Below are 13,899 nucleotides of genomic sequence, written 5' to 3' on the forward strand. Positions count from 1 at the left end.
CTGGAACATCAACCCTGTTACATATCTTAGTATCATCCGCAAAAAGACACACCTTACCATCAAGACCTTCTGCAATATCACTAATAAAAATATTAAAGAGAATGGGTCCAAGTACAGATCCCTGAGGTACCCCACTGGTGACAAGCCCAAGCTTCGAATATACTCCATTGACTACAACCCTCTGTTGCCTGTCACTCAGCCACTGCCTTGCCCATTCAACAATATTGGAATCCAAACTCAAAGATTGTAGTTTATTGATAAGCCTTCTATGTGCAACAGTGTCAAAAGCCTTACTGAAATCTAGGTAAGCAATGTCTACTGCACCACCCTGATCTATAATTTTAGTTACCCAATCAAAAAAATCAATAAGATTAGTTTGGCATGATCTCCCTGAAGTAAACCCATGTTGTCTCTGGTCTTGAAATCCATGTGTTTTTAGATGTTCAACAATCCTATCCTTTGACATGGTTTCCATCACTTTCCCCACTACTGAAGTAAGGCTTACTGGCCTATAGTTGCCCGACTCCTCCCTATTACCTTTCTTGTGAATGGGCACAACATTCGCTAACTTCCAATCTTCTGGGACTACTCCTGTTATCAATGATTGGTTAAATAAATCTGTTAATGGTTTTGCTAGTACACCACTAAGCTCTTTTAATAGCTTTGGGTGTATTCCATCAGGTCCCATTGACTTATTTGTCTTTACTTTTGACAGTTGAAATAGAACCTCTTCCTCTGTAAACTCACATGTAATAAATGACTCATTTATCCTTTTTCTTAACTGAGGTCCCTTTCCTTCATTTTCATCTGTAAATACCGAACAAAAATATTCATTGAGGCAGTCAGCTAGACCTTTATCCTCATCTACATACCTTCCTTCTTTTGTTTTTAATCTAACTAATCCTTGTTTTACTTTTCTTTTCTCATTTATGTATCTAAAAAAAGTTTTGTCCCCCTTTTTTACTGACTGTGCTATTTTCTCTTCTGTGTGGGATTTGAAATTCTAAAAATATATATATATTTAGCTAAATATAAAATGCTCACATATTGTACACCTGTACTAATACAATATATTTTTTTCCTTTGGACAAGTTACATTCTGGTGTGATTCTCAGAAATGATCATCTAATTGAAATCAGCATTTTCACAAAGTAAACAAAACATGGTGGTAGACACATGTGAGAATGCTGACAGATGGACGTGATCATCATACATTTACTGGAGACAAAACTGTTCTAAAACATCAAGCAATCTAATACACTGAAACAAGAATGCAGTCTTACTCATGGGATAATATTATTTTACCAGAAACAGTCTGCCAGTGGTCTCTCTTCAAATGTCATCCTTGTGTTCAAATCCTTGCATAACCTTGCTTCTCTCCACCTCTCCTCACTTACTCCCATCTGCACTCCAAACCATACTCTGTGACCTCAACTCCACATCTCTTACCCAAACCCTACAACTATGCATTTCCTCAAAAGTCCGTTCATTTTCCCTATTAGCCCCTGAGAACTCAATCCATTGCTTGTCTCGCACAGCTCAACATATCCAATTGTATAAGTTTCCTGAGCCCTCAATATGGTTACTACCCAGGGTTCTTCCTTTCCCCTATATGCAAATTTCAAATTGATTCTTGGCATAGGACCCAACTAGTTCAATTATCTTCTACAATAAACACTTTTGCCTTCAACACCACCTTCCCTTCTCTGCAGGTCTATTTAAGCAAAGGTCTCTTCGGACTTCTTACTTCTTATCAACCTCTTCGCATTCAATACATAGTGACTGTAAAGCATTGTTTCTACCAGTAGAGTGTATCTTCATCATACTCATTGTGTACATTATATTGATTGTTAAGTAGTACTCATTATAGTGACACAATCATGGATACATTTCTGTCATATCACAATTATTTTTTCCACAACCTCTGTCTCAAATTACAATTCCATTCTAGATTGTAAATTCATGGGCATCATTCTTTTCTCATTTTGTTTTAGTGTCTAAATATTTATCCACTGTTTGTATAATTACCAATATTATTTTTGCATAGATTGTAAAGCAAGCATGTCAAACTCAAAGGCTAACACGGGCCAAATAAACAAGGTTTAAGATTATGTGGGCCGCAAAAAAAAAAAAAAACTTCAGTTTTCATAGAAACATAGGTTTATTTAGAAAAGTACAGTATTAAAAAGTTGTCTAGCTGACACTGGACGTCCTCACACGTGTAGGGCTTCAAAGTAAACAAAAGAGCGAATTTATTTTAAGGAGACACACAGTTGTAAAAAAAAAAAAAAACAAATGACGTTATCTTGATGATTTTGAAGTCCTATGAGTGTGTTCTTCACTTTGGCTGAGATTATCAAACTTGATGATCTCAGCCAATCCAAAGCTTTCCCATAGGAAACCGTTGGAAGGCTATTGTGCATGTGAGGCAAAAAGCTGCACGGCCAATCCGCGTCTCCATGGGGAACGTTCAACGCCTCCATGCAGACCCAATCTTATACACTGCCCCTCCCCCATTCTAACACATTTGTCCTAAATCCAATACACTGAAGCCCCTCCCTCCACTCTAAAACACTGCCCCTTATTCTAATACACTGCCCCCCTCCCACCACTAATTAAATACACTGCTCCCACAAATACACTGCCCTTCCCCCAATTTGACACACTGCCCCCTCCCATAGCTCTTATACACTGCCCTCTACCTCCCCCAAATTAATACACTGCCCCCTCCATCCGTCAAATTAATACACTGGCCCCTCCATCCATAAAATTAATACACTGCCCCTCTCCCCAATTGAACACACTACACAGGAAGGTCCCCCAGATCCCTCTTCACTCACCTTAAGATGAGCTCCATCCTCCAGTTCCAAACCTGCTATGCTCAAGCAGGCTAGACGCTCCTCTGGCACTGCGAGCAGAAGGGAAGGGGGAGTGTCTGACCTGCTTTGCAGACAGAGCCACTCTGCCCTCTTGTGGCCGTAAGAAAGAAGACAAGGATAAGACAGGAAAGAGTCTTGCGGCTGATGGCAGCCATAGCACAAAGCGACCCCAGGGCAGGCAGGCTGGCCGCAAACATGTTCAGTGTGGGTCACATGAGGCAATGGGCCGCAAGTTTGACATGCATGTTGTAAAGTGTTTGGGTGAGAGTGCTGTATATGAACGGTTATATAAATGAAACAAATAAATACAATTTTCAACAGCAAAGCAAACTTGTATGACCATGAGAGTGAGCATAATATCTCACCTGAGTTTTCCCACCGGTGCTCTCCTGGACAGCGGTACGTGACAGAGCAGTTGTGGCACAAACACAGGAAAAGACTCCACCAAATATATTACTGATCCCAAATGCAATAAATTCCTAGTAAACAAAAGCAAACAATTTAAAGTTATCTGCCTTTTATATCATTGTAATATTTAGACACTTAGTTTTCATCTAGTAAATGTAACAATATTGTGACATTTAGAGCTTTGTACTGACATTGTCCTCATGATGTCTATTTGCTAAAGAGCAACAGGGCTGGTTATTCACAACTCTCTAAAGAGTAGCAAATGAATAGCCAGACTGTGCCTATGGCTAAATTAAAGAATGACTCCACATCAGCTATGTTTACCCGAACTTTTCAATTTGGATTTCAGTTGGACTTCAATTGGGAATGTAATGAATAACACAGAGCATATTCAAGTCAACAATGAAATCAAATAGTTAGAAAACAAAAAGGTTGGAGATATTTTGTATCCAGTTTTTGTAGAATGGATTTTGCATGTCAGGTATCAAAGAGTTAGTTATCACTATAAATCACTCAAACATTAGACAATAACAGTGCAGGTTATAAACAGTTCCAAGGTTATTTAAATTAATGGGTTTAGTCACTAAATGGCGATCCGCTATTTACCAAAGTTGGCCAAATTTGAGTCAGATATTTTTTTCCATCAGCTATTTTGGCATCAGATGCAAGTCTCTATAGAAAGAAGACTCCAAAATCATTCTGGATTTGCTGTCCCATACAAGGACTAGGTTAATCTTTTTTCTTCTCATTCAGCAATTAGTTGCCCAGAGGAAGGGTGTTTGAATCACATTAGCTGGTTTATACTAATTCAAAGATTACCTGGAATCTTAAAAGGGTATGCTCTATGTTTATTATCCCAATTAATGATGTATTCCTTGCTGGTTAAATGAATAATATTATATTATTAATATCAACAATATAAATCTTTATATGCATGTAGAATAGTTGATCGCCTGTGGTTAAGCTTGACCGGATAGAACTGTTATCTTCCCCATTCTGTCTCCTGCACTGCCAATTAAATACATCTTAAATAATATACTAACAGCTGATAGGGATAGTTTCCAATGTTGTCTCTACTTTTTACAATTCAGCCACCTGTTGCTAAAATGTCTCTTACTTCTGTTGGTAAGTTGTGGCTGTGTACTTGTCATTAGTTCTATTACACCTAGTGGTGACATTATTTTATAGTACAAGATAGTACAGTATTATCCAAATTAATGTAGATAATCTGATAGTCTTGCTATTCCTAGTGTTGGAAATTGAGCTTTGCCACTAATGATCTCCAAACTAAGTTTATGAAAGTGAGAGTTATTGTTCATGACCCCTAGTGGTTGAATTGTAGTATTAGCACATATGACATGAATAGCATTGTGTTTTTTAGGACTGACATTAGAATCTTTTAAAATGTTATTTAAGATCTTAATATAAGTTAAAACAGTTTAAAAAAATGGTTAATAATTTGAAAAAGAATAAGTATATGACGACTTTGGCTAATACATGTGCTTTACTTTAGTGTGCTCTTTTAAAAAAATATTTAAGAAAAGTTATATGCTATTTCATATTCCCAATATCTTCTGTTTTATGTATTCTATAATGTGATTAGACACACGATAAATTTCTGATTAGTGTTCACTACTTTTTTAATAACATATACATATGATTTCTCATACAGTTACCTGATTTCCATTGATCACATAGTTATATTTTGTGGCATACACTTTTCCTAGAGACACAGCTACAATGTAAGCTATGATTCCAATAGTAATAGCTGATCCAATTATTTCTGGGAACAAGCTCAGATCTGGTGACATAGGTGGTATGAAACTGTAAAAAAAATCAGAGTCAGCATATCGCATGTAACAGTGACAGAGACAATGCTAATGATAATTCAGGAAGCTAGCCACTGATCTGCAGCCCCAAGCTTCTGGTATTGGAGTCACTAGATTTAGATAGCATTAAGTTGCCCTATGCATGGATGAAAACATAGAGGAAAAATAAAGACTCAAACTGTGATGAAGCAGATCAGTAGACATGGTGGGAACCAGGGGACAGTCGAGCAAAAAATGTACCATAATGGCTGATGCACAAACAACTGAACTATGAACTATCTGTTCATATGGAAAGTAGCCAACACTGACTATTAGGACAGAGGGGATTAAGGCATGTCAACCCTCACCCTCATTTATACCAATTTATACTTGCTAAGTAAACTTAAAATTATATATATATATATATATATATATATGTGGCGAAACCAACTTCGCCACTGTGGACTGGAGAAGCCTGGTTGCTAGCCTCCTGCCCTGCGACTATGGCCCTGGACATATTGTACTGTAAAAACTATATTTGGGCATGTAATAATGTATATTGCTGCTACCGGCCCTTTAAAAGCATCTAGGAACAGATTGGGACTTTTGGGACTACTGTCCCTTTAAGGCCGGGAAGCATATTCTAGTGTACTGCCTGTAATATTGTATATGTATTATGTGTTAAGTTTAACCTGGGTGATATATATGCAGCATTCATCTGATTGTTCGGTAGAATCACTCCATTCATTATATTGAGTGAGACTACCGAACAACCAGACCACCCAGGAATAAGTGTGCCTCCAATTACCGTTTGCAACAATGTTGCAAACAGGTAATTGGCAATCCATGTAATGTGTTCTGTGTCCTCTGGGTGGCCGCCATTCGGGAAACAACCACGTGGCGGCGGCCATCTTTAACTACCGAACAGCGGTGTTTTGCCGTCGAGTGTCTGGAACTGAAATCGGACACTCGACTAGGCAAACACCGCTGAAACCTCCAGACTTCCAGGATTTCGTGGGGAAACTACCGAACGGCCCGCCGTTCGGTAGAAAGAAACGTACGAACTAGGGGATTCATACGAATCCCCCTTAGTCTCTATAACACAGACAATTCGTCTGTTTCATTCACTTGTTTGTGACCGACCGCAGGGCCAAAATGCATGGAACTGTTTTCGGATACTTTACCCATGCGGTCGGTCAATACTTTAAAGTCCCATAACTCCCGAACCGTTTATCCGAATGGGCTGATTTTAACATATGTTGTCCCTCCAGACTAGGGCTATCCGGAGATACTGGATTTGTGGATGTACCCCAAGTATTTAGGGTACATCCAAAACTTGGGTAAAAATATGTCCCTGTTAATTGTGTTAACAGATATGTTGGAGGGAGGAGATGTGTGGGTTGTACCTTAAACTGGATTGGTGTACTGTAAACCCCTCCCTTGCATGGGAGAATCTCATATAAGCCTGTGTGTGAATAAATCAGTGTTGTTGCTGTTTAACCCTGAAGCTGGAGTGTGTCTCTTTCTTGGGGGGAAAGGGGACTGTATGCCGACTGCCAGGAGTGTAAGCTGTTCATATTGCTTTTCCTGTTCGGCTGCTTCCAGGGTTAGTGTGTCTGCTGTTCGAGAGTTGGTGAATTCGTGCAGTTTGGGAGTTCGGGAAGTTGGTGCTTATGGTAGCTGCTGGTCTATCTAAAGGGGATTATCGCCTAAACTGGGTTTTATCCTCTTGTAAGTGAAACGGTCCGTTACAATTGGTGGCAAGCGGCGGGATCGTTCCTACAACCAGAGGGACAGCTACAGACAACACCATTCCTGGATTACAAAGTGAGGGCAACGCCAGTACCCGTACAGCGCCCCTATCTTCAAGGAACCAACTGCAGCAGAGCAAGCATGGCACCCAGCTACACTCAAGAGGCGTATGACAGAGAGGTCACCGCGATATTGGCTTTATGCGGACCCAACCTCTCAGAGGATATAGTACAGCGTGTGAAGAAAGCAGTGCGAGAGTACTTGCCGTGGGAATCAGAGAGGGCCAGGGGGTTTGCAGTCCTTCCTCCCCAGCGGCAGTGTGTAACCCAGGGAGCTGATGGTGTCGTCCATCCTCCCCAGCAGCCGTGTGTGTCCCAGGGAGCCGAAGGTGCAGTCCTTCCTCCCCAGCGGCAGGCTGAGTTACAGGGGGCAGAGGTAGTTGTTCCTGCCCCCCAGCAGCAAAGTGATATGCCAAGAAGGCAGTGTGAAGTGAAGGGAAAGGAGAGCAGCGTCCTCCCTCCCCAGCGGCAGTGAGTGCCCCAGGGAGCTGATGGTGTCGTCCATCCTCCCCAGCAGCCGTGTGTGTCCCAGGGAGCCGAAGGTGCAGTCCTTCCTCCCCAGCGGCAGGCTGAGTTACAGGGGGCAGAGGTTGTTGTTCCTGCCCCCCAGCAGCAAAGTGATATGCCAAGAAGGCAGTGTGAAGCGAAGGGAGAGGAGAGCAGCGTCCTCCCTCCCCAGCGGCAGTGTGTGCCCCAGGGAGCTGATGGTGTCGTCCATCCTCCCCAGCAGCCGTGTGTGTCCCAGGGAGCCGAAGGTGCAGTCCTTCCTCCCCAGCGGCAGGCTGAGTTACAGGGGGCAGAGGTTGTTGTTCCTGCCCCCCAGCAGCAAAGTGATATGCCAAGAAGGCAGTGTGAAGCGAAGGGAGAGGAGAGCAGCGTCCTCCCTCCCCAGCGGCAGTGTGAGCCCCAGGGAGCTGATGGTGTCGTCCATCCTCCCCAGCGGCAGTGTCTGTCCCAGGGAGCAGAAGGTGCAGTCCTTCCCCCCCAGCGGCAGTGTGTGTCCCAGGGAGCAGAAGGTGTCGCCCTTCCTCCCCAGCGGCAGTGTGTACCCCAGGGAGCTGATGGTGTCGTCCATCCTCCCCAGCGGAAGTGTGTCCTGCAGGGAGCAGAGACAGTCAGTCTCGCACCCCAGCAGCCGGACAAGAGAATGAAAGGGGAGACAGCTGGTCCCCCTTTCCACCAGCAGAGAGAGTGGCAGGGAGAGGAGCCTGCTAACCCCCCTCCCCAGCGGCAGTTTACCGTCCAGAGAGAGGAGCTTGTTACACCCTCTCTCCAGCGGCAGCCTAACCCACCAAGGGGAGATGTTAAGCCCCACATCCGTGCAGATGGGACCGTAGTCTCTGCACTTACAGCACCAGGGGTAGGGACGTTCGGTCCTGTCCCCCAGCCACAGAGCGATATATCTAAAGGGGAGACAGTCGGTCTCCAGCAACCAGGCTCCCACCAGACTACTCCCGTGGTAGTGCTGGCAACAGGACAGAGTACTGCTGGTCTCGGCCCCCTCAGCAACCCACCAAGGCAGCCTACCAGTCCCCCTCACAGCCGTGGTGAGGCACCTGAACCCAGACAAGATTCTCCCTCACCCAGAGGTAGTAACTGTTTATTACGGGTGGGCTGCTCTACTACTTCTGTTTTGTGGGTGGGTTGCTGGACTAACCAGGGCACTGACCGGCAGGAGGTCAGATACCCTGTTAGTCTAATTGGTAAAGGGGAGAATTGTGGCGAAACCAACTTCGCCACTGTGGACTGGAGAAGCCTGGTTGCTAGCCTCCTGCCCTGCGACTATGGCCCTGGACATATTGTACTGTAAAAACTATATTTGGGCATGTAATAATGTATATTGCTGCTACCGGCCCTTTAAAAGCATCTAGGAACAGATTGGGACTTTTGGGACTACTGTCCCTTTAAGGCCGGGAAGCATATTCTAGTGTACTGCCTGTAATATTGTATATGTATTATGTGTTAAGTTTAACCTGGGTGATATATATGCAGCATTCATCTGATTGTTCGGTAGAATCACTCCATTCATTATATTGAGTGAGACTACCGAACAACCAGACCACCCAGGAATAAGTGTGCCTCCAATTACCGTTTGCAACAATGTTGCAAACAGGTAATTGGCAATCCATGTAATGTGTTCTGTGTCCTCTGGGTGGCCGCCATTCGGGAAACAACCACGTGGCGGCGGCCATCTTTAACTACCGAACAGCGGTGTTTTGCCGTCGAGTGTCTGGAACTGAAATCGGACACTCGACTAGGCAAACACCGCTGAAACCTCCAGACTTCCAGGATTTCGTGGGGAAACTACCGAACGGCCCGCCGTTCGGTAGAAAGAAACGTACGAACTAGGGGATTCATACGAATCCCCCTTAGTCTCTATAACACAGACAATTCGTCTGTTTCATTCACTTGTTTGTGACCGACCGCAGGGCCAAAATGCATGGAACTGTTTTCGGATACTTTACCCATGCGGTCGGTCAATACTTTAAAGTCCCATAACTCCCGAACCGTTTATCCGAATGGGCTGATTTTAACATATGTTGTCCCTCCAGACTAGGGCTATCCGGAGATACTGGATTTGTGGATGTACCCCAAGTATTTAGGGTACATCCAAAACTTGGGTAAAAATATGTCCCTGTTAATTGTGTTAACAGATATGTTGGAGGGAGGAGATGTGTGGGTTGTACCTTAAACTGGATTGGTGTACTGTAAACCCCTCCCTTGCATGGGAGAATCTCATATAAGCCTGTGTGTGAATAAATCAGTGTTGTTGCTGTTTAACCCTGAAGCTGGAGTGTGTCTCTTTCTTGGGGGGAAAGGGGACTGTATGCCGACTGCCAGGAGTGTAAGCTGTTCATATTGCTTTTCCTGTTCGGCTGCTTCCAGGGTTAGTGTGTCTGCTGTTCGAGAGTTGGTGAATTCGTGCAGTTTGGGAGTTCGGGAAGTTGGTGCTTATGGTAGCTGCTGGTCTATCTAAAGGGGATTATCGCCTAAACTGGGTTTTATCCTCTTGTAAGTGAAACGGTCCGTTACAATTGGTGGCAAGCGGCGGGATCGTTCCTACAACCAGAGGGACAGCTACAGACAACACCATTCCTGGATTACAAAGTGAGGGCAACGCCAGTACCCGTACAGCGCCCCTATCTTCAAGGAACCAACTGCAGCAGAGCAAGCATGGCACCCAGCTACACTCAAGAGGCGTATGACAGAGAGGTCACCGCGATATTGGCTTTATGCGGACCCAACCTCTCAGAGGATATAGTACAGCGTGTGAAGAAAGCAGTGCGAGAGTACTTGCCGTGGGAATCAGAGAGGGCCAGGGGGTTTGCAGTCCTTCCTCCCCAGCGGCAGTGTGTAACCCAGGGAGCTGATGGTGTCGTCCATCCTCCCCAGCAGCCGTGTGTGTCCCAGGGAGCCGAAGGTGCAGTCCTTCCTCCCCAGCGGCAGGCTGAGTTACAGGGGGCAGAGGTAGTTGTTCCTGCCCCCCAGCAGCAAAGTGATATGCCAAGAAGGCAGTGTGAAGTGAAGGGAAAGGAGAGCAGCGTCCTCCCTCCCCAGCGGCAGTGTGTGCCCCAGGGAGCTGATGGTGTCGTCCATCCTCCCCAGCAGCCGTGTGTGTCCCAGGGAGCCGAAGGTGCAGTCCTTCCTCCCCAGCGGCAGGCTGAGTTACAGGGGGCAGAGGTTGTTGTTCCTGCCCCCCAGCAGCAAAGTGATATGCCAAGAAGGCAGTGTGAAGCGAAGGGAGAGGAGAGCAGCGTCCTCCCTCCCCAGCGGCAGTGTGTGCCCCAGGGAGCTGATGGTGTCGTCCATCCTCCCCAGCAGCCGTGTGTGTCCCAGGGAGCCGAAGGTGCAGTCCTTCCTCCCCAGCGGCAGGCTGAGTTACAGGGGGCAGAGGTTGTTGTTCCTGCCCCCCAGCAGCAAAGTGATATGCCAAGAAGGCAGTGTGAAGCGAAGGGAGAGGAGAGCAGCGTCCTCCCTCCCCAGCGGCAGTGTGAGCCCCAGGGAGCTGATGGTGTCGTCCATCCTCCCCAGCGGCAGTGTCTGTCCCAGGGAGCAGAAGGTGCAGTCCTTCCCCCCCAGCGGCAGTGTGTGTCCCAGGGAGCAGAAGGTGTCGCCCTTCCTCCCCAGCGGCAGTGTGTACCCCAGGGAGCTGATGGTGTCGTCCATCCTCCCCAGCGGAAGTGTGTCCTGCAGGGAGCAGAGACAGTCAGTCTCGCACCCCAGCAGCCGGACAAGAGAATGAAAGGGGAGACAGCTGGTCCCCCTTTCCACCAGCAGAGAGAGTGGCAGGGAGAGGAGCCTGCTAACCCCCCTCCCCAGCGGCAGTTTACCGTCCAGAGAGAGGAGCTTGTTACACCCTCTCTCCAGCGGCAGCCTAACCCACCAAGGGGAGATGTTAAGCCCCACATCCGTGCAGATGGGACCGTAGTCTCTGCACTTACAGCACCAGGGGTAGGGACGTTCGGTCCTGTCCCCCAGCCACAGAGCGATATATCTAAAGGGGAGACAGTCGGTCTCCAGCAACCAGGCTCCCACCAGACTACTCCCGTGGTAGTGCTGGCAACAGGACAGAGTACTGCTGGTCTCGGCCCCCTCAGCAACCCACCAAGGCAGCCTACCAGTCCCCCTCACAGCCGTGGTGAGGCACCTGAACCCAGACAAGATTCTCCCTCACCCAGAGGTAGTAACTGTTTATTACGGGTGGGCTGCTCTACTACTTCTGTTTTGTGGGTGGGTTGCTGGACTAACCAGGGCACTGACCGGCAGGAGGTCAGATACCCTGTTAGTCTAATTGGTAAAGGGGAGAATTGTGGCGAAACCAACTTCGCCACTGTGGACTGGAGAAGCCTGGTTGCTAGCCTCCTGCCCTGCGACTATGGCCCTGGACATATTGTACTGTAAAAACTATATTTGGGCATGTAATAATGTATATTGCTGCTACCGGCCCTTTAAAAGCATCTAGGAACAGATTGGGACTTTTGGGACTACTGTCCCTTTAAGGCCGGGAAGCATATTCTAGTGTACTGCCTGTAATATTGTATATGTATTATGTGTTAAGTTTAACCTGGGTGATATATATGCAGCATTCATCTGATTGTTCGGTAGAATCACTCCATTCATTATATTGAGTGAGACTACCGAACAACCAGACCACCCAGGAATAAGTGTGCCTCCAATTACCGTTTGCAACAATGTTGCAAACAGGTAATTGGCAATCCATGTAATGTGTTCTGTGTCCTCTGGGTGGCCGCCATTCGGGAAACAACCACGTGGCGGCGGCCATCTTTAACTACCGAACAGCGGTGTTTTGCCGTCGAGTGTCTGGAACTGAAATCGGACACTCGACTAGGCAAACACCGCTGAAACCTCCAGACTTCCAGGATTTCGTGGGGAAACTACCGAACGGCCCGCCGTTCGGTAGAAAGAAACGTACGAACTAGGGGATTCATACGAATCCCCCTTAGTCTCTATAACACAGACAATTCGTCTGTTTCATTCACTTGTTTGTGACCGACCGCAGGGCCAAAATGCATGGAACTGTTTTCGGATACTTTACCCATGCGGTCGGTCAATACTTTAAAGTCCCATAACTCCCGAACCGTTTATCCGAATGGGCTGATTTTAACATATGTTGTCCCTCCAGACTAGGGCTATCCGGAGATACTGGATTTGTGGATGTACCCCAAGTATTTAGGGTACATCCAAAACTTGGGTAAAAATATGTCCCTGTTAATTGTGTTAACAGATATGTTGGAGGGAGGAGATGTGTGGGTTGTACCTTAAACTGGATTGGTGTACTGTAAACCCCTCCCTTGCATGGGAGAATCTCATATAAGCCTGTGTGTGAATAAATCAGTGTTGTTGCTGTTTAACCCTGAAGCTGGAGTGTGTCTCTTTCTTGGGGGGAAAGGGGACTGTATGCCGACTGCCAGGAGTGTAAGCTGTTCATATTGCTTTTCCTGTTCGGCTGCTTCCAGGGTTAGTGTGTCTGCTGTTCGAGAGTTGGTGAATTCGTGCAGTTTGGGAGTTCGGGAAGTTGGTGCTTATGGTAGCTGCTGGTCTATCTAAAGGGGATTATCGCCTAAACTGGGTTTTATCCTCTTGTAAGTGAAACGGTCCGTTACAATTGGTGGCAAGCGGCGGGATCGTTCCTACAACCAGAGGGACAGCTACAGACAACACCATTCCTGGATTACAAAGTGAGGGCAACGCCAGTACCCGTACAGCGCCCCTATCTTCAAGGAACCAACTGCAGCAGAGCAAGCATGGCACCCAGCTACACTCAAGAGGCGTATGACAGAGAGGTCACCGCGATATTGGCTTTATGCGGACCCAACCTCTCAGAGGATATAGTACAGCGTGTGAAGAAAGCAGTGCGAGAGTACTTGCCGTGGGAATCAGAGAGGGCCAGGGGGTTTGCAGTCCTTCCTCCCCAGCGGCAGTGTGTAACCCAGGGAGCTGATGGTGTCGTCCATCCTCCCCAGCAGCCGTGTGTGTCCCAGGGAGCCGAAGGTGCAGTCCTTCCTCCCCAGCGGCAGGCTGAGTTACAGGGGGCAGAGGTAGTTGTTCCTGCCCCCCAGCAGCAAAGTGATATGCCAAGAAGGCAGTGTGAAGTGAAGGGAAAGGAGAGCAGCGTCCTCCCTCCCCAGCGGCAGTGTGTGCCCCAGGGAGCTGATGGTGTCGTCCATCCTCCCCAGCAGCCGTGTGTGTCCCAGGGAGCCGAAGGTGCAGTCCTTCCTCCCCAGCGGCAGGCTGAGTTACAGGGGGCAGAGGTTGTTGTTCCTGCCCCCCAGCAGCAAAGTGATATGCCAAGAAGGCAGTGTGAAGCGAAGGGAGAGGAGAGCAGCGTCCTCCCTCCCCAGCGGCAGTGTGTGCCCCAGGGAGCTGATGGTGTCGTCCATCCTCCCCAGCAGCCGTGTGTGTCCCAGGGAGCCGAAGGTGCAGTCCTTCCTCCCCAGCGGCAGGCTGAGTTACAGGGGGCAGAGGTTGTTG

The 13,899-nt window shown here is 47.0% G+C and overlaps 1 protein-coding gene across 2 annotated transcripts in view; it reads right to left on the reverse strand.

The window, feature by feature from the left end:
• Window positions 1–13,899, reverse strand: part of LOC134602779 (pendrin-like) — a 113,136-nt gene that overhangs the window by 39,268 nt on the left and 59,969 nt on the right. For both annotated transcript variants that reach the window (XM_063448092.1, XM_063448091.1), the window contains exons 9-10: window positions 4,964–5,111; window positions 3,245–3,358 (exon numbers count right to left, since the gene is read on the reverse strand). In XM_063448092.1, the coding sequence (XP_063304162.1) occupies window positions 3,245–3,358; window positions 4,964–5,111 (262 nt within the window). The remainder of the gene's footprint in view (window positions 1–3,244; window positions 3,359–4,963; window positions 5,112–13,899) is intronic.

The sequence above is a fragment of the Pelobates fuscus genome, chromosome 3, assembly GCF_036172605.1.
Source record: "Pelobates fuscus isolate aPelFus1 chromosome 3, aPelFus1.pri, whole genome shotgun sequence".
NCBI classification, from domain to species: Eukaryota; Metazoa; Chordata; class Amphibia; order Anura; family Pelobatidae; genus Pelobates; species Pelobates fuscus.